Source organism: Dromiciops gliroides, chromosome 2, assembly GCF_019393635.1.
Source record: "Dromiciops gliroides isolate mDroGli1 chromosome 2, mDroGli1.pri, whole genome shotgun sequence".
NCBI classification, from domain to species: domain Eukaryota; kingdom Metazoa; phylum Chordata; class Mammalia; order Microbiotheria; family Microbiotheriidae; genus Dromiciops; species Dromiciops gliroides.
The window spans coordinates 462,538,195-462,560,192 of NC_057862.1; the positions used below are offsets into that span (position 1 = coordinate 462,538,195).

Consider the following 21,998-nt stretch of genomic DNA (forward strand, 5'->3'; position numbering starts at 1 on the left):
AATAACAAAACATACTATAAAAGTCTTGATTATAATAACTACCTAGAAATAAACAGAATAAAAAATCCAGAAATAGAACCTGATGGATATAAAAAAATGCTGTTTGATAAACCCTATCATTTGAAAAAATGAGCAAAAGAATTTAAGAAAAACTGGGATGACTATATAGGGGGAAAAGGTTTGGATTCATACTTCATATCAAATACCATAATGTGTCATTATTTATTTATTTATTTTTTGGTGAGGCAATTGGGGTTAAGTGACTTGCCCAGGGTCACACAGCTTGTGAGTGTTAAGTGTCTGAGGTCGGATTTGAACTCAGGTACTCCTGAATCCAGGGCCGGTGCTCTATCCACTGCACCACCTAGCTGCCCCCAGATACCATAATGAACTCTTATGTGATCTAAACATTTTTTAAAATAATAAACTTTTTAATTTATAGTTTTGGGTTCCAATTTTTATCCTTCTTTCCCTTCCTCTCCTTTCCCCTCCCTGAGGGGGCAAACAATTAGATATGAGTTATATATATATATGATTATGTAGAGCATTAACATATTTATGTAAAACATTACTATAGTAAACATTTTTAAACAAAAAATAGTAAAATGAATAATATTTATTTAAATTATGAAGAGGGACACTTTTTTTTTTTTAGTGAGGCAATTGGGGTTAAGTGACTGGCCCAGGGTCACACAGCTAGTAAGTGTTAAGTGTCTGAGGCCAGATTTGAACTCAGGTACTCCTGACTCCAGGGCCGGTACTCTATCCACTGCACCATCTAGCTGCCCGAAGAGGGACACTTTTAATCAATAAAATAAGAGAAATCAATGGAGACCAATTGATTAATTTGACTCTATAAAGATATTTTGCACAATGCAAAACAACATCTCTAAAAATATAAGAAAAGAAACAGATTGGGAAAGATTTATAAACTAAATACATCAGAGGTCTGACTCCCAATATCTACAAGAAACAGACATACTCCTAGAAGAGTAATAATAGGGGGCAGCTAGGTGGCGTAGTAGATAAAGCACCGGCCCTGGATTCAGGAATATCTGAGTTCAAATCCGGCCTCAGACACTTGACACTTACTAGCTGTGTGACCCTGGGCAAGTCACTTAACCCTCATTGCCCCGCCAAAAAAAAAAAAAAGGAAAAAAAAGAAAGAAAGAAAAAGAAAAAGAAAGAAAGAAAGAAAGAGAAGAGTAATAATATACATTCCTAAGACATGAAAACTGTTAACAATCACATAAAGGATTCTCAAACTCTCTAATAATTAGAAAAAGTAGAAGCAAAGACAATCTTAAAATACTACCTTATACTTAATGTAATGGTAAAAAAATTTTAAAATAATAAAATTTAATATTGGTAGGACTCTTGGGGAAACTTTATTAAACTGCTGGTGTACATATGTATTAAGGCAAACATTTTGGGAAGCAGTATGGTAATATATGAACAGCTGGTGATACAGTGCTAGGCCTGAAAAACTGGCCTCAGAGTGACCCTGGGCAAGTCACTTAACCCTGTTTGCCCCACTTCTTCATCTGTAAAATGAGCTGGAGAAGAAATGGCAAACCACTCCAGTATCTTTGCCAAGAAAATCCCATGAGGGGTCACAAAGAGTCGGACATGACTGAAAAGTAATGAACCACACCACAACAAAAATGGTAATCTATAACAATAAAAGTCCCCAAAGTTGTCATGCCTTTTGAGACCCAGCAATTCTACTGCTAAGATCTTATTTAGAAATTATAACAGGGAAAAAGAGAAGCTTCTTTCTACCAAGCTATTCATAATTATTCTATTTGTAATAACAAAAACAACTGGAAACAACCTATGCAATATGCTTAGTAATTGGAGAATAACTGAACTAATTATTGTTTGTTAACATAATAGAATGCTACTCAGAAATGATATGAAGAAATAGGGGAAGATTTTTTATGAGGAAATGCGTCTTAAAAAAATGGCAGAACTAGAACAGTACACTCACTGATGACCACTATTTAAAAAAAAACAATCACTACCACCACCTCAAACTCCACCCTTCAAAAAACAAAAATGACAAAAATAAAATATCCCAATCAACAAGAAAAGAAAGGACTCAAAGGCAGAACTTTTAGCAGGCCTGGAAGGGGACATAGAACTGAAGTGTTTTCTTTGCTAGTTTGATAGCTATGAATCCTTTCTGGTGAAAGCCAAGGGCTTTGGCCTGACACTTTGCCCCTTGCTTGGTATATTTACTTGATTGCATTGATGAGAGAACTGATCGAATGAACTAGAAAAAGTGACTTGACTTCTCCCTCAGAACCGTGGGCAGTTCTCTGGGACAGTAAGTTACAGAGAAGGTGCCCACCAATAGAAAGACTTTCCTCATTCATCTTGTTCCTTATACCCAATAGAATCACAGATTTCATTCCTTAATGCCTTTATTTTGTGATATCGCCTTAACTTTAAGACTTGTTTTTTACCTTTCTTTGTATCCCCCACCCTCACCCCAATAATCCTTGGCACATAGTTGGTGCTTAATAAATACTTGCTAATTTCGTTTCTATCCCTATCCTATTACATTTATAATTAAAAAGAAAATTTAAAACTTCACAAAACAACATCCCAAAACATCCTATTTGGTCTCTATTTCATCTCCTAAGTGGAAAGTATCTAACAGTCTCAACTCCTGGGTTGGGATAGAGCATATTGATGATCCTGGTGAATCTGGAGAACTAAGGGCTTTTGATGCTTCCCAACCAGTCAATGATCCATCTGATTGTGCTTGCTGAAATGGGCCTAGTTACCCTGCTATCTCGTCACCTTTCCAGGGTGTACAACTCCCCTTCTCACTGATGTACTTAAATCATAAGCCCAGAGTAAAAGCCCCCACCAAACATCAAAGTTTCCCAGGCCAAAGCCCTTCCAAGGGCACAGACAGGGCAGCTAGATTGGCTGTAAGCTCGACTCCCTCCAGGGGCTCCGCTCCTCAATGAAGCAACAGAAACCCAGGATAGAGACTCCCTTAATTTTATTTTTTGGGCTAGTTTTAAAACAATCAAGTCAATTTAGCACGGTCTGCTCCGGTGTTTTGAAATCTTTGAAAGAGATATTGTGCTGATATGTGTGGGAGCAGGAGGGGAAGGGGACCTTTATTTATACTGTAAAGAGCAAGATTTGACCCCTCCTGAAGGAGGCCTCCCCTCAATGAACTTGCCAGGGTATGGAGCATGCTTCTGCCGCCACAGTCTTAGACTGAGACTAATACAAGCCAGCTGGGAAGTAGAAGCCTTGACCTGCCCCTCCTGCCAGGGAGGTTTCAATTTTAAAAGCTGAGCAGACTTGGGGACAGTGCACCATGCACATTTTTCTTTTGCCCTTTCACCACTCGGTCCAGCCTTCTGATGACCCTGTGCAGGGTCACGGTAGATTTCTCCATTTGTGGGGGGAGGGGGGGCAGTGCCATGCTGCTTTTTTGTAAGATTCCAGGAATGTCTGTCATTTTCTCTGATCCCTGGCAGCTTGGTGGAGGTAGTTGTAGCAATTCTGGCCTGGGTGCAGAAAACTGTTTTGTGGTTTTTTTATTGTTTGTTTTTAGGGCGCCTCCAATATCTAGCAATAGGACCTTTGAAGTTATTTCCTACATTTGGCCTCAGTCTCCTTAAAGAATAACAAAGAATTTATCCTAGATGACTATGTGATTCCTAAGGTCCCTTTCAACTTTAAAAGTCTATCTGACTCGTTGCCAAAACAATCCTGTATCTCCCTTGCCCCCATTCAAAAAACATTTGTCAGGTACCTGCTAGGTACAGACCACTGACCTGGACTGATGGGACAGGTGGGGACAAAGATCTGCCTTCAAGAAGCTTATAGTCTAGTAGAGAGATATGACTCATATATACAAAAAACCCTATAATAAAAAAAGAACCAAAATGGAAACTGGTAAGTTTGTTACAATGATCTGTGTGGAGGGGACAGGAATGGAGAAAGAGAGTCCAGAAATGCAAACAACCATCAAGAGTGTGTATGTGTGGGGCAGCTAGGTGGCGCAGTGGATAAAGCACCGGCCCTGGATTGAGGAAGACCTGAGTTCAAATCCAGCCTCAGACACTTGACAATTACTAGCTGTGTGACCCTGGGCAAGTCACTTTACCCCTGGTACCCTGCAAAAAAAAAAAAAAGTGTAGGGGAGGACCCTCTAGGGAAATAACTGTTAATGATCACGGGTAATAGGATCATAGGCTTAGATCTGGAAGAAACCTTGGTTATCATTTAGTTCCCCTTCTCTCATTTTACAGACAAGGAAACTGAGCTCAAGAGAGCAGAAGTGTTCTGCCCTAAGGTCAGTCAGATAGCAAAGATAGGATTTGAAACCAGGTCTCTGATTCCAAGTTCAGTGTTCTTTCCTCTTGCCATCTATACTTTCAGGATATCACTACCTCCTTAGAGCAGAAGATAGAGATAGCCCCAGCTGAAAGCACTGGCATTTCCCAACACAAATGCTATTTTTGATACACTAAGAGAGAGGTAAAAAACAAACAAAAACCCACTACCTCGGATTTGTCCAACACAGTTCTCCATCGGAAATATCTAATACTACAATCCTTCAGCAGCCTAGTAAGCAGACCACTAACCCTCCAGGCCTTAGTTAATAGTCATCAGTTGTCTTTGCCGTGTTCCCTTCCAAATTCATCTCCTGGAGACCATCTTCAGGCAGAGGGTTCTTTTTGTACTAAGCTAAGCTGGTCCTTTAATTAGACTCACAGATCTTCTCTCTGCCCATACTTGAAGCCTGTCCAGCATGGAAGGACCTGCCAGAGCATGCACACCAAAGACAATGACTTTGAGAACCCAATGTCTCTTCACATGACAAGGAAACCTCAGACTGTAATATCAGTCACACCTCCTTGCAAAAGTGTATCTGTAGTCATCCTGCATCTTTTTTTTTTTTTTGTGGGGCAATGGGGGTTAAGTGACTTGCCCAGGGTCACACAGCTAGTAAGTGTCAAGTGTCTGAGGCCAGATTTGAATTCAGGTACTCCTGAATCCAGGGCCGGTGCTTTATCCATTGTGCCACCTAGCTATCCCCCTGCATCTTTTCATAGAGAGCGTTTTGCAAAACTCTTCCATGTCTATTATTTCATCTGATCTTCACAAGGAGGAGCATAAGCATTCCTATTTACTACTGGAGGAAACTCAGGCTCAGAGAGTTTAAGTCACTTGCCCTGGGTCACACAGCTAGTTAGTGAGGGGGGTGAGGAATAGATTTCTGGTCCAGTGCTCTTTCCAATAAGCAGTCAATGCCTTCATATTGGCACTACTAAGACAAAGATACTAACTTTCCCCTTAGGAGAATTGTAGGTCTCAGGGAAACTGAGTTCTTGTCAGGATGTGCTGGTAAATGTTTAACAAGGAGCTCTCCGGAAAAGAAAAGTATTTAGGACATTCTTTCAAATTTAATTTGAATTATTAATACTTTCCTCATCCCTTTTTTTTGGGCGGGGCAATGAGGGTTAAGTGACTTGCCTAGGGTCACACAGCCATCACTTTCTTAAGTCTCAATGATAACCCCCCCCAAAACCCCCAAACCCAAACCAATCCCTTGTTTGCAGTGCTTGCTGAGTTCTGAGGTATAAAAGCTCATTACTAAAAATTTAACAAGTATACAGGGGAACACACCCTTAGTTCTAGTCTCCTTTCTGCCGCTAACCAGTTATAAATCCATTGGCAAGTTGTTTCCTCTCTCTGGGGCTCAATTTCCTCTTCTGTCAATTGTGGGAGTTGGACTAAAATGAGCTCTCAGGTCCCTTCCAGCTCTGAAATTCTATGTCTCTTGTTTTAAACTCAGCCCTCTAAATTCCATCCTATTAATCTGCACAAACCAAAGCAAACAGGTAACCTTAGGTTTTTGCCACACTGTAATGGAAAAGAAAATAAGGAACTCAGCATACTTCCTCAAAACAGAAACAAAAATACGTCCCCTGCTATCACGAGAACAGTTGGAGCTAATCTCTGTGTAGAATGAGGTTAACAAGGGAGAATGTGATAGTCCCCATATTGAATAAGCAGCACAAACTCGTTCAGGCCTATACAATTTTCACTTTTTGGATTATAATGATATGGGCTGTCTATATGATTAAGGACTCGATAGGAGATCATAAGGAAACAGAGTTTGAGCTGCACTAACTTCCCAAAGTCAGAAAGAAATTGGGCCCTCAAGTTGAATCTCTTCCAAGGGAAGAGTTCCTTAAGTATGTCTAGTTCTTCCATATGACCCTTTGCCAAAAGCATATCTGTAGATCTGAACCCCAGTTTTTCTTTAGAATAGATTAGTGGAGTTTAGAGAATGAAAAAGTCCAGCCACCAAATACAGCAGCTGGGAGAGCCTCAGGCTAATGTGCTATTGTGCAATTGTGTTGGGCAGCCTGTCTCTTGGACAACAGAAACCTGTGGTTGGAGCAACAGTGATCCAAGCATTGGCTTGCCTGCCTTGTCCACATGCCTGCCTGAGATTCTGGAAAGGAGTCTGGGCAGCCACTGCTGAAGTGAGCAAACAAACAAAAAGTCCTCAGCATTCCTGACAAGCTGGTACAACTAACAGAGAGGGAAATCTCGCTGTGTGATTGGAGGACCAGTCTCTTCCTCCCTCCTGGCCTCAGTTTCCTTCCCTGTAAATAAGAGGGGTGGCTAGATGGCTCCTAAGGGTTCTCCCGGCCCTTCAAGTTTATAAATCTATGAATTTGGGAATTGCCAGAGTTAGGGAGATGAGAGCATCAGACTAGAATAAATGGAGGAAGGAAATTTAAAAAACTTCAGAAAGCAGCAGCGTCTACAGGTAGGGGATTAGTGTCTAGCAGATCATTGATTACCTAGAAGCTGAAGAGGTTTATTCAGTGTGTGCATGAGATTGATAAAGATCACATTTAATCTGGGAAAATCTTGGGGAATTTTCCTATGGCTCCCGTCTAGGTGTGAGTGTTATTCTCAAGGACTACTTGTGCCTTAAAAAGAAAAAAATGGGGGGGGGGCTCATTTCTCCCCCTCACTCCCTTTCCAATAAAACTTTAGAAGCAGAACAAATCGCTTTTCTGAAAGTGTGCAAATTATTTATCCTGTAACCTTGCCTGGGACCCATTTTAGGTTTTCCTCTGAGCCAGGCCCCAAGATGTGCATCTACACAGAGTCCTTCTAATAAATACCTCTGAGCCTGGAGCAGTGTTTTCCTCCTGCTCTGAACCCCTTCATTATCCTTTTCAATTACTGAGCAGAAGGGCATATTGCCCTAAGGAGCTTAGAACATGCTGCTCTCTCTTTTTTATCACTAGGGAATTATCATGGTGGGAATGTGGGCCCTAAATCAGGTGCTGCATTTTCTTGCTTTTCAAAATTAATAGACGCGGTCTCTCCCCCACCCCCAAAGTAGTGGTAGAAGCAGCTCATTCATCTTAACAATATGTGTGTATGTATACACACATATATTATATATGCTTTTCATAAGGGAAAAAGCAAGCAATAGACATACAGCATATTTCTTTGAAACCTGAATAGGCCACTTTGTCCTCGTATGCATTTAGGTTCTAATTTGTATTATATTTGTACCTGTTTAATTGTTTAATCTGTGATGTTGGACTGTGAGCTTTATGAGGGCAGGGACCGGGTTTACTTATCTGTATATGCCCTCCAGGGCTGAGCACAATACACTGCATGGAGGAAGCACAAATGAACAAATCAACTTTTGACATAATGTACCCAGAATTATGCACCAAATGCTCTTAAAATAGCCTTTCTTTTAACCCTAGTGCCTCTCACTGTGTTGGCATGTAGGCTATGGGGGAGGGAGCAGACCTGTGACTTCACTGATATGGGGAACTCTAGGAAGAAGAAACTCTCTCTGCCAATGCAGGTTAGGACCCTCTGTGTTAGGTGGCACACAGGGATACACTGCTGGACCTGCAGTCAGCAAGACCAGAGTTCAAATCTTATCTCAGATACACACACACACACACACACACACACACACACACACACACACACACACACTAGTCGTGTGACCTTGGGCAAGTCACTGGGCTGATGTTTTTCCCCTCAGTTTCCTCAACTATAAAATGGTGATAATAACAGCACCTATCTTTCAAGGTTGTTGTGAGGGTCAAATGAGAGAGTATTTGTAAAGGGCTTAGCACAATGCCTGGCACATAGTAGGTACTATATAAATGTTTATTCTCTTTTCTTCCTACTCCTCAACCTCATTGCTCTGAGAGGTGAAGGGACTTCCCCATGGTCAGTAGATGTCCAAGATGGAACTTGGACCTAGGTCTTCCTGGCATGGGTCTGGCTCTCTATCCATTAGGCACTAAAGTAGGTACTAAATAAACACCCCTTGATTAACTGGCTTTAGTCTCAGATCTGAAAGCTATTGGTGGGTATTAATTACATATGCACTACCTACTTCTCTAACTACACAGACATATTTAGAGCCAGGGAAGGACTTAAAAATATCTAGCTTGACCTTTTCATTTTACAAATGATGAGACCAAGACTTATAGACTAAGTAACTTGATCAATAACTGGGCTCTTCCCACTCTATCTGGCTGCCAGGGGGCACAGTATACAAGGGGACAGAATGTTGGATCTGGAGTCAGGAAGACCTGGGTTCAAATCTTGCAGTGACTCTGGACAAGTCATTCAACCTTTAGGCCGCTTCAGTATCTTTCCTCCAGGATGGTCTCCAATTTATTCCTGTATGTCGTCCCCCCATTAGAAGGTGAGTTCCTTGACAGTAGGGACTAATTTTTTTTGCCTTTTTTTTTTTTTTGGCAATTCCAGTGTTTAAGTACAATCTCTGACACATAGGAGGTTTTAACCAATGCTTGCTGACTTGACAAAAGTCAGTAGTATTGAGATTATTGGTAATCGAAAATGTTGATAATTAATATTGATAATATTGACAAGAGTCAATAATAATAACTGGCAGAGTTGGGACTAGGGCACAAACTTTTCACTCCAAGTCCAAAGCCATTCTCACTATGCCAGGGTGGGCCATCCCAAACGTCTTGGTGCAGTTTTAACCTATTAAAAGCATTTAATATTAGATATCAAATTATAATATATTAATATTAAAAGCTTTTAATAGGTTAAAACTTCATCAAGACCTTTGGGATAGCCTGTATATAATCTCATATTATTACAAGAGATTATAATAATTATAAATATTAATTAAATTAATATTTAATTAAATTTAATATGAAAAACTTTTAATAGGTAAAAACTGCACCAAACCTTTTGGAACAGCCTATATATAATCTCTTATACATGTGCATTGCTTTAGAGTTCACAAAGCACTTTCACCTTCGTTATTATATTTGATCCATACAAACAACCCGACAAATCAGACGCATTTGTAAATACCAGGTACTGGTCAAATGTAAAGTTCCTTCATCTCAGTCATGTGCTCCCATCACCCAGTCTTTTATCTGCCCTCCAGAGATAGCTGAGAGTTTGAAAGTGAATCTAATCCCTTAGGCAGGGAAGACAGATAGGCAGACAACAACCTTTCAATATCAGGAGGGCAGCAGTACCCTATCCAGATGGCATTAGACATTTACACGTCTCTGTGGTCCTTGTAGCTGACAGATGTTCGGTGGGGGGAAGGGAGGAGGGGAAGATGACTTTGTTACTCAGGCTCACACTTTTCTCTCTCTCTCTCTCCTTTATTTTTTTTAATGTGTGTGTGTGTGGGAAAGGTGATATTAAAGCATATTGCTCATTATTCTAGAAAACCATTTCTCATCCGGTGAAACTCCAGCTTTAGAAAAGACTGCAACTAACCTTTGCTTCTAGCACCTATAATTCAAGGCTGCTTTTCCTTCCCCCCAAATACTAACACTTGCTTGTATGACAATACCAACTTAGCATTTGTGTGATATGTTGGTGCCTCTGTCAAGCCAACTACATAGTGACTGTCTTTGATGAATCCAGATGAAATTACCCCAATTTGAATTTCACATACAAATTCATAATGAATGTATCTAATCTTAAAAAATTAAACCTAAATCCATTTTAGGCACCTCCCTCAACCACCTCTTCCATATTGATGGGTAAACTGAGGCTTATGAACTCCTGGTTTAGTGTTCTTTCTACCATACTATGCCACTTTTTAATTTAAAAGTTTTATCATGCACCAGAAGCCCAGTCCTGTGGCAGCAATAGGTTACATAAAGTAACACAAGGTACGACCCTAGTCACTAGGTCTGTTCCATACAACTCTGCAGCTAGAGGCAGCTATGGGGTACAGTGGATAATATACTAAATGTGGACTCACAAGTCCTGAGTTTAAATATGGCCTTGGACACTTACTATATGTGTAACCCAGAGCAAGTCACTGAACCTCTGTCTGTCCCAGTTTGCTGATCTGTAGAATGGAAATAATAATAATAGCACCCACTTCCCATAGTTATCATGAGGATAAAATGAGATAATTGTAAAGTGATTTGCAAACTTTAAAACATTATATAAGTGCTGGCTTCAGTAATAATAATTTTTATCATTATTATCTTGTCCAACTCTCTTATTAGGGCAGCTAATAATCTGTACAGTGGATAGAGCAGCAGATCTGGAGTCAGGAGTTCAAATCCAGCCTAAGACACTAGCTGTGTGACCCTGGGCAAGTCATTTAACCTGCTTGCCTCAGTTTCTACATCTGTAAAAACAAGGGGGAGAAGGAAATGGCAAACCTCTCCAATATCTCTGCCAAGAAAATCCCAAATGGGGTCATGAAGTGTCCAACACAACTGAAGCTCACACAGCAAATAAGAGGAAGAATCAGGATGAAAATACAGGTTCTCTGTCTGTCTTCTGCCCCTAGCATCTCCTTATGGTACCGACTGTGGAATTTATCCTCAGTTTTACCTGTTAAAGAGTTTCCACCCTGGAGGTCAGTCTGCTAATACTCCCATGTCTCCAGTTCCTTCTTTTATCTACTGCTCATTACGGATAAGTCCTTTAGTTGAGAGGCCCTGCTATTTAACCAAGGGCATCACTATGTACAAAGGTTCCCTCCTAAGTCCATTGTTAATTAGAATTCATCTTATTCAATCATCTGTTTATAGTGATTTAAGGTTGACAAAGTACTTTCCTCATAACAACCCTATGAGACAAGTAGCACAAGTATCATTATGCTCATTTTACAAATGGGGAAACTGAGGCTAACACGGTGTCACTTGCCACCACTATTCAATGGCAGAATTAGGATTTAAACCCAGATCTCTCATGATTCTAAGTCTTATACTTTTTCATACTACCCCACATTCTTCTTATATAAAAAATTGACTCTTTGCTAGGAAAATCCTCAATTCAAATGTAGATATCCAAACTTACATTCTCTGCTCCAGAATTTCCTCTTGCTAATGAAAATTCCCTTTTTGCTGGTGAAGGTGAGAGAGTAAAGGGGCAGGGGAAAGACTTTTCCAACAGGGAATATATGAAAAATTCCCCAAATTCTATTCTTTTCCACATCTGCTTTTACATGTCTTCAAGCCCCACCCCTTTTTTCCCTAGCATTAATTGGGCAAAGAGTTTGGCTTTAAGAAGTCTCTTAGGGATTATTCTTAACTTAGCTCCCACTTTGGCCCTCAAACACACACACACACACACACACACACACACACACACACACTCTCTCTCTTCAGCTGTTTCTGCCCATCATCCCAAGTTTTCTCTGACAGGGGAATAAGCAAATCATACTGTCACAGGGAGAGGGACCACCCTGCTTCTCTAGATAAAGGGGAGTGAAAGATCCAAAGACAAATTCTATGAACAATAATTAAGAGCCTACTATGCACAGAATATGGCGCTGGGTGCTCAAGGAGACACAAAGGTAAATAAGTATGGATATAGCAGTTCAGTGAGGAGAGAAAGATTATTTCCTACTGAGTAAATCAGGGAAAGTTTCATGAAAGCAGTGCCATTTGAACTGGATCTCAAAGGCTGGATAGGATTTCAGCAAGCAGTCGTGGTGAGAGGGAGACAGAAAGGGCATGCCAGGGTATGGAGATGGGAAACTGAAGGACCTGTGAAAGGCATAATAAGTAAATCCCTCTGGCTGGAGTGTGGAGCAACTTCTGGGGTTAGGTTGTAGAGGACCTTGATGGTCTGGTCAGTGGGAGTGGGCACAACCAGCCTACACATAGGGGAAGGGAAGGAGAGAGATCATCCTGAACCTTGATCAAGTGTTATGAGAGGACTGAAGAAAGGCAAGACTCAGAAGAGGAGAAACTTAAACTAAATATACTCAGAGAAACTGGTGAATCATAGTGGGAAACCATAACGATGCTGAGCCTGGTGCCTGTCTCCTAGGGAATAGCCTAAGAGAAGAGAGGGCTGACTCACACCTGGCTGGAGAGAGACACTGAGATTTACTGCTCTCCTAGGAAACAAGGACAGGATTCCATTTGACTCCTGTGTGATAGAAAGAACAATGACAAGACTTGGAAGATGGTTTTTTTTTGGGGGGGGGCAGGGCAATGAGGGTTAAGTGACTTGACCAGGGTCACACAGCTAATAAGTGTCAAGTGTTTGAGGCCAGATTTGAACCCATATCCTCCTGAATCTAGGGCCAGTGCTTTATCCACTGTGCCACCTAGCTACCCTCTGAAGATGGGTTCGTAACTTAGGGTCTGTGACCTTGAAACATTATTCTGAGAAGGGGTCCGTAGGTTTTGCCAGATTGCCGAAGGGATCCAAGATACAAAAAAAAGTTAAGATGCCCAACTTAGAATCAGAAGACCTAAGTTTAAGTGGCAGTTCTGAGAGACCTTGGGTAAGTTATTTAACTAAGTCTTGGTTTTCTCAGTTGCACAAAGTGGGTGGGAAATCTTGTACTACTGAACTCACAGGCCTCTGAGGATCAAATGAGGTAATGTCATAGACTGGAGTGATAGGGAAGGGACTTAATGATCATTTAGTTGAAGTACAATTTACAGATGAAGAAACTGAGGTTCCAGAGAGGTTAAGTGATTTGCTAAAGGTCCCATAGCTGCTTAGTAACAGGACCAAGACTAGATTCTAGATCTCTTGACTCCTAGTGGAGAGAGGGCTAGATTTGGGAGTCCGGAAGATCTGCGTTCAAATCCTACATCAGACACTGGCAAAGTATATGACAACAGGCAAAAATGACTGAAACTTCTCTGGGCCTCACAGCTTCCTCATCTGTGAGATCAGAATAACAGCACCTACTTCACAATGTTGTTGTGAGGATCCAATGAGATAACACGTTGCCAACTTTAAAGCCCTATTATTATCTTTCTTAACATTAATTATTATTACAATCTGCTCTAGAAGATCAGGTACTGAAAAATTAAACATCTCTTGATATAACTACCTACTGTTTCTGCCTTTTAGCTGCCACGGTAGGGTCAGTGCTCTAAACTGAAATTCTAATGCCACAATCCTGAAGCACCTCCCCTCGGTCTTTTTTTTTTTTTTTTTGGTGAGGCAATGAGGGTTAAGTGACTTGCCCAGGGTCACACAGCTAGTAAGTGTCAAGTGTCTGAGGCCGGATTTGAATTCAGGTCCTCCTGAATCCAGGGCCGGTGCTCTATCCACTGTGTCACCTAGCTGCCCCTCCTTAGTCTTTTTGTTCCTTGCAAAACAAATCTCTATTAGAGAGGGGCCATCTCCACGATCCCAACTGTCTCTGTCCTGAGCGGCTAATCAGAAAAGGCAGCTGAGGAAATTGAGGCATACATGTACATATATAATAATGTATCCCTTTATAGCACTTTAAGGTTTACAAGGAGGTAGATATTGTGTACCCATTTTATAGATGAAGAATCCAAAGCTGAGAGAGGGTGAAAGGACTTCCCCAGGAGTGGAATACCTAGCCAGTAAGAGTCAGAGCCAGGGTTTCCCCTCAGATCCTTTAACTCTAAATTCAGTCATCTTTCTAATTCATCATGCTGCCTTGATACATGGACCATTAAGGCTAAATAATCCATTAGGGTTAAAACTGGATACGGGGGCAGCTAGGTGGCGCAGTGGATAGAGCACCGGCCCTGGAGTCAGGAGTACCTGAGTTCAAATCCGGCCTCAGACACTTAACACTTACTAGCTGTGTGACCCTGGGCAAGTCACTTAACCCCAATTGCCTCACTAAAAAAAACAAAAAAACAAAAAAACAAAAAACAAAACAAAACAAAAAAACTGGATACGGTTCTCATGAGACAGCATCTAGTCTGGGACTATTCCCTGCCTAGGAAGAGGTTTTGCTAGTCTGCCTTGCCTGAGTCACTAGGGGAAGATGTACAACTGCGGTGTTTCAGCCTTAAAAGAAACAAAACAAAATAAACCTCTTCACGCATTTTGGCTAATATTAAAAAAATCACACAACTCCTTCTCCTCCCCCCCGCCCCCATACACACACACACACACTCTCTCTCTCACACACACACACACACTCTCTCTCTCTCACACACACACACACACACTCTCTCTCTCTCACACACACACACACACTCTCTCTCTCTCACACACACACACTCTCTCTCTCTCTCACACACACACACACACTCTCTCTCTCACACACACACACACACTCTCTCTCTCACACACACACACTCTCTCTCACACACACACACACACTCTCTCTCTCTCTCACACACACACTCTCTCTCTCTCACACACACACACACACACTCTCTCTCTCACACACACACACACTCTCTCTCTCACACACACACACACACACTCTCTCTCTCTCACACACACACACTCTCTCTCTCACACACACACACACACACACTCTCTCTCTCTCACACACACACACACACTTAACACAAACATACAAGAAAAGGCAAAACATGGTACTGGCTTTGGATGCTTTGCCTTTGGTTTGTAAGATTAGGAAAGGCCCCATCCAAACACAGCCAAGCTACCTCACTAACAAGTAAGCTGAGATGCAAGAGGGTGACTGTCAATTCTTTGGGATATTCATGAGCAGAGCTAGCTAATGCAAGGAAGCCTGGCTGGTAGGGGTAGGGAATCGGGGTTAAGAGACCTGGGTTCCCAGGCTAGCACTGCTACCAACTCCTTGTGTGACTGTGGGCGAGTCCTAGTCATACACCAGTTGTTTCCTCATCTGTAGAGCGAGGGGGGCTAACGTCCCTTCCCCCTCTTATTTTTTGTCTTCCAAATTCCTTCTTAGTTCTAACAGTCAGACAACCTATGCCGCTAATTGCACAGCAAAGGGAAAACATACATTCCAGCTTTATAAATGGAAGTTGATTTCCTCTCTCAACCAGAATTCCTGGCCTTCAAACCAAATCTCAATCCTTCTCCCTCCCCTGCCTTCTTCCTCACTTCCTTTATTCCTTTTTTTCCTTTTAAAACATAAGCTCAACATCTCCCATTCTGAAAAGGGAATAGTTTGAGAGTTTATTTATCCTCTGGAACAACTTAAAAAAAGTTAATATGAAGCACATGTGCATGGTTTCTAAGAGTTCTGTGTTTTTAAAAAAATACTTAGGGAGGAATATATCCAGGCTTACAAAATGCCTGGGTTGTGTCAATAGCAGTTTATAGCCATTAGCATTAAGTCTGAATGGAGTTAATTGGGACACAGTGCAGCTGCTGCAGCAGCACAGGGGATGCTTGGCCCACACTTCCTGATACAGTCATAGCTGTATAAAATCACCTGAAACGTTCCCATGGTCAATTCGGGAAACAGAGTAGAAAACTTCCCCGATTCTACAAGGGGGCCATGGGGCCAGGCTTATCTCTGGACAGCTGCTTCCTGGAGCAACCTGTTTGACCTTTCTTCTTATTTTTGAACTGTAACAAGGAGTCGAGGAGGGAAAAAGAATTTAGGAAATATGTGGGGGATGGGGAAAAAAGAATTTAAGAAAAGAATGGTGCACTGGAAAACAGAACTGGCCTGGGTTTGTTTTGTTTTTTTCTTTCTATGCTCCAACACAGAAAGTAGCTGGGTGGCATAATGGATAGAGTGCTAGACATGGGAGTCAGAGAGAGTTGAGTTCAAATTTAACCTCATATATTTGCTAGCTCTGTGACCTTGGGCAAGCCACTTAACTTCTGTTTGCCTCAGTTCCCTCAACTGTAAAGTGGTGATAAGAGCACCTACCTCTCGGGATTGTTGGGAGGATCAGATGAGATGATATTTGTAAAGTGGCATGCCGAACTTAAAGCATTAGATGAATATTCACTAGCAAGACACTGATCTTTTCTACATCTTGGTTTCTCCAACTGTAAGGTCCCTAAGATCTCTCTGATCCCCTTCCACTCAGAGAGTCCATGACTTGTATGCCTCAGAGACTGGCAGACTGTCAGGTGCAGGGAGAAAGAGACTGCAGATAAACCTCTCCTACTTCACGGTTCTGCCTATGGCTCGCCAAAATGAAAGTCGATTTATTGGTGCCTGAGGACAGTGGATTTAGCTGACTGCTTGGAGACAAACCAAATGGGACATTTCATCATCATCATCATACTGACCGTGCATCTGGTAGGTGTAGGGGGTCTGTCCTGTGGCTGAAGTGCCAAAACTTGAGCCGTAGCTGAGGAATCCGCTCTGGCCAGGGGAATGGTTCAAGCTGTCTTCTGTTTTGATACCTTTGCAGGATGAAGGAAAAAAAACACACACACATACATACACACACATACACAACACCTGAGGATAAGTGGTTAGGATGTTCCCCTCCCCACTCACAGGGAAGCCTTTGAAATTCTACATGTCAGAAAGGGCTTCTTATGGGCTTTCAACAAGATGGAATTGATTTGGCCTCCCAGAAAGTATTATTAAATTTTCTTACCAACTTCAACTCTATCCATGCTTATTAATATCATACTATCTGTCTTGCTCTAAGATTATGGGTGATTTATATTAAATGACCCAATCTTCTTTTTTTGGGGGGGGGACAGGGCAATGGGGATTAAGTGACTTGCCCAGGGTAACACAGTTAGTAAGTGTCAAGGGGTCTGAGGCTGTATTTGAACTCAGGTCCTCCTGAATCCAGGGCTAGGGCTGGTGCTTTATCCACTGTGCCACCTAGCTGCCCCCATCCCCAATCTTCTTTTATGAAGATAGTTCATCAGAAGATTGAATGACAACAACATGGATGTTGTAAAGGGCATTCATAGAGGATATACCCCCTTCAGTGGAAGATGGCCTAGGTCACTCTGCTTGTTCTTAGGTTCTAGAATCCCTCTAACAAATATTTATCAATTACCTACAATGTGCCAGCAGTGGTGAAATATTTTGGATCCACTGTTTATAGGATGTGTTTTTTTGGAAAAAACAACCACCACCACCAAGGAGTAAGGGTTATTTTAAAATTGAGCTATCCACTTTTTCCCACCTGGACCCACTTGTGACCAAAGGCATCCATCTGCTGAGAGGAAAGATTCAGTCTAAGGTTTTAGTGAAGTTAACTGTATTATACAAGGACCGAGTTTGCAATTCTGGCCCTCTTTGCATCAGGTACTAATAACATTACCACAGTCCTGAATATATTTACAGGACATACACAAGATATTGAAACAAAGACACTGTCCAGTAGGAGCTACTAACCTGGCAAATAATAAAAAGGCCCAGTCTTTGGCAAGGTTATCACCTTTGAGAGAGGATCTTAAAAATCTTACACCAGCACTGAGAACAAGGTGAACGCCCTACAGTAGCTTCTGTCCCATAATACTAATGGTCCATCCTCTTGCCCAGAAAAATGAGTCTACCTGTTTTGTTGTGATGGTGTCAGAATGCCAAAACAGGAAAGAAGACTCACAACACTGTAATAGATGGCATTTACACAATGCTTTAAGGTTTGCAAAGTATGTGCTCTCTCTCATATATCTATATACACATGCACACATATACATACATACATACATATATATATATATATAACATAGGTGTATTGTATATTGTAATATGTGTACTATATTGTATACATTATATATGTATGTATATGTGCATATATGTACATAGAAACACAAATACATATATACAAACATAATCTCATTTGATCCTCACAAGAACTCTGTGGGGTAGGCATTCTTATCATCCCCATTTTACAGATAAGGAAACTGAGGCTGAGAGAGGTTAAAGCAACTTGTCCAGTGTGACTGAGCTAGAGAACATCTCAGGCAGGATCTGAACTCAGTCTGACCAGACTCCCAGTCTAGCATTCCATTACTCTGCCACCTAGCTATCCTCGAACTTGGTAAAGATCATCGGGCTCAAGAGTTCCTAACCTTGAGCTCACTAACTTTATAAAAAAAAATTCTGATAATTGGATGTCAATGTAATGGTTTTTCTTTACAATCCTATGTATTTTATTTTATAAATTTAAATACACCATTCAGAGAAGGAGTCCACAGTCTTTAACAGACTGTCAGAGGTGTTCCTGGAACATACAAAATGGTTAAGAATCCCTCTAGTGGAGTCTTCTCCCAGAGAGGAGACGTGATACACGGTGTGGCAAGGAAGGAGTTAGTACTGGAAACCCAGGCCTCCTAAGTCAGATTTCTGTGCCATATAATCCTGAAAGCATTGAGGAATCATTTTATCAGATAATTCAGAGGGGAATAGATCAAAGGAATGGAAAAAATAATAGGCAATATCACTCTCCCCAAAGAGGACTTTAATAAGTACTGATTCATAAGCCTAGTTTCCCACATATAAAACATGGTCTACAGAAGTGTTGAAAACATTCTTTAAGAAAACAGAAGGCAGGGGCAGCTAGGTGGCGCAGTGGATAAAGCACCAGCCCTGGATTTAGAAGTACCTGATTTCAAATCCAGCCTCAGACACTTGACACTTACTAGCTGTGTGACCCTGGGCAAGTCACTTAACCCCCATTGCCCTGTTTAAAAAAAAAAAAAGAAAAAGAAAACAGAAGGCAGATATTGACAAAACTTTCCCTAGAGGACTATCATACCTTTACCATCAGTCACATATCTGCCTGAAAAGTGAAGAGAACACAAGACTTTCTATTTATTTAACTATAAACGGTATTTGACTGAATAGGACAAAACACAGCTTTAAAGCTTCTCCTACGGGAAGGAGTCTCTTGTGTATGTAGGCTAAAATCCTTCAGGCTCCTTGATAAATGTAACCAGGCAGTCACCTGGGATTACCAAAGTCAAACAAGCATAAAGCTTGTTCACCACTCTTATGGATGATGTCCTGAGTAGGATCCAAATGGAAGAGGGAATCTAGATAGATGGTGGGGTCCTTTTACTTGCAAAAGACACTGCTGACAGCACCAAGCCTAGAATATTATGGTGCCTCCTCAAATGAAATCCAGCAGTACACAAAAGAGATCAAACTAACAATCAATGCAGGAGGAAAAATGAATTTTAAAAAATATTTATTTTCCAGAATATGATGTGCAGTTGGATTCCCAGTCCATTAAGTTAATATCTTTCCCATTAGACTGTGAGCTCCTTGAAAGCTGAAACTGTCTTTTACCTTTCTTTGTATCCCTGGTGCTTGGTACACAGTAAGTGCTTAATAAAGTCAGTAAGACTTGAGCTCAAATATGACCTCAGACACTTGCTAGTTATGTGACCCTGGGCAAATCACTGTACCTCTGTTTATACCTTAATCCACCAGAGAAGGAAACCTCAAACCACTCTAGTATCTCTGCCAAGAAAGCCCCATGGACAGTATGGTTCATGGGGTGGCAAAGAGTCAGACATGACTGGATGACTAAACAACAGGAAGTCAGGGTGTATACTGTTTTGATTTTGCCTTCTTTACTGCATCACTTCAATTCAGCTACTATGGGCAACTGCTTACTATGTGCCAGGCTTGTGCTAAATTCTGGGGAAAGCATGGGATACAAAGACAAAAATGACAAACGGCCCCTGCCCCAAGGAGCTTACTGGGGTATACAACAGAAAAATAGATTCAAAAATACAAGATAATTTAAGGAGGAAGAAAGCACTAATGACTGTGGGGGAGGGGATCAAGAAAGGTTCTCCATAAGGGGTAATGCCTGAGCTTGAGTTGAACTTTACGGAAGATTAGGATGCTAAGAAGCTGAGGTGAGGAAGGAAGGTATTACAGACTCCATGCAAAGGCCTGGAGTCAGGAGATGGAATACGGAGTTTGGGAACAGCAAAGATGTCCATTGAGCTGGAATGTAGGCTACAGTATATGAAAGGGAGTGGTGGGAAATAAATTTGAAAACACAGGATGGAATAGGAGTCTATGGGACTTTAAACGGTAAACTGACAGCTTAAATTTGACCTTAGAAGAAATAGGAAGCCACCAAAGATTTTGGATTAGTTTGACTTGTGCTTTAGGAAGATTAATTTCAAAGTTTTATGGATTAGAGGCTGGAAGCAGGAATACAAATTAGGTGGCTGTTGCGTCAGTCCAGGTGAGAGATGAGGACCTGGACTAAGGTGGCTAGCCTCTCTGTCAGGAAGATTTGGCTTTAAATGAGTTTGACAATTATTAGCTGTGGGACCATGGGCAAATCATTTAATCTCTTTGGGTCTCAGTTTCCTCATACTATAAAATAGGAAAAATAATACCTCTACTATTTATTTCAAAACATTGTTCATGAGGTTCATATTATATAATGACTTGCAAACATTAAAATGCTTGTTATTATTATTATTATTATTGTGGCTGTGTGAATGGAGAGAAGGGAATGGATGTGAGAGATAGGGAGCACCCAGATGGATATGGGAGTGTTAGGGCTAAGGAATAGTTAAGGATGACTAAGGGATTGTGGACCAGGGTTTATTAGGGGGAGTGTTGCCATCAACAAAAATAAGGTAGTTTTGAATAAACACAAGTCTAGGAAGGAATATAAGGAGATCTATTTTGGATATACTGAGTTTGAAATACAGTAAAGAGATCACTGGTAATTGTTTTGGAGGGCACATATTCAGATGAGTGGTGGCATCAGAAGCTAAGCCATACAGGGTTGAAAACTGAGAGGGATGTGAACATCTGGAGAAAATATAGGCAGCTTTATCTAGGAGTTTGGCTCTGACAAAGAGAAGAGATATAGTTTGAAAGATTGAGGGAAGGGTTGAATCAAGGGAAGGTTTTTTAAGGATAGGGAAGACCTAGGCATGTTTATAGGAAGCAATAGCTAAGAAGAGGCTGGAGATGAGTAGGGGGAATAACTGAAGGAGCAAGCTCCAGAGGAGACAGAAGATGAGATCAAGGACACAAGCAGAAGGTTTGGGTTTAATGAAGAGAAGGGCCATCTCTCTGCCAGAGATTGGAGTGAAGAAGGAAAATGGGAGAGAATGAACAGAGATTTTGAAGGAAGAGGGAGCTTGTGTTTGATAGCCTTTTTTTCTCAGTTAAGTCACAGACCAAGCTTTCATTTGGAAAAGAAGAGGAGGGTGTTTTGGGGAAGGTTTAAAGAGAAAAGAGAAGATCTTGAGTAGCTGCTATAGAGAATGTAATATAAAGTCAATTAGAGAAAAGGGATCAATAAACAGTGATTAGGGCTCAGATGAGATTATTCCCCCACTCAATAAAACAAATTTGTAATCGACTCAGCCCAATTGTGTGACTTCCTCAGAGGTGTTTAGCAGTTCATGAGTAGGACTTGAGAAGGTAGATGGTAGAGATAATCCAGGACTAAGCACATCAAAGCACAAAGAACTGCAAACAGTGAAGCAAGAGATTTAGTATTAGAGTAGTGGTATATGGTGTAGAATGTAGATCTATTCCCATTTGTTGCAATGTTGCTATCTAACATATCATATGTCTGTTTTCCCATCTGAACTGCTTAGGTTCTCTCTCTCCTGTAAATTTTTAAAGTGTTTTATTGACATTCTTTCTTCTTCCTCCTTCTTCCTTCTTCCTCCTCCTCGTCCTTCCTCCTTTCTCCTCCTCCTCCCTCCTCCTCCTTCCTCCTTCCTCCTCCTTCCTCTTCCTCCTTCCTCCTCCTCCTCCTCCTTCTTCTTCTGCATCACTATTACTAATTTCTTTCCTCTGTCCCAATAATTTTTATTAATTACTTACTTCTCTA

General features: G+C 41.2%; 1 protein-coding gene across 2 annotated transcripts in view; it reads right to left on the reverse strand.

Moving 5' to 3' along the window:
* Positions 1–21,998, reverse strand: part of EYA2 (EYA transcriptional coactivator and phosphatase 2) — a 257,595-nt gene that overhangs the window by 118,434 nt on the left and 117,163 nt on the right. For both annotated transcript variants that reach the window (XM_043985380.1, XM_043985381.1), the window contains exon 5: positions 16,489–16,605. In XM_043985380.1, coding sequence (XP_043841315.1) covers positions 16,489–16,605 — 117 coding nt within the window. The remainder of the gene's footprint in view (positions 1–16,488; positions 16,606–21,998) is intronic.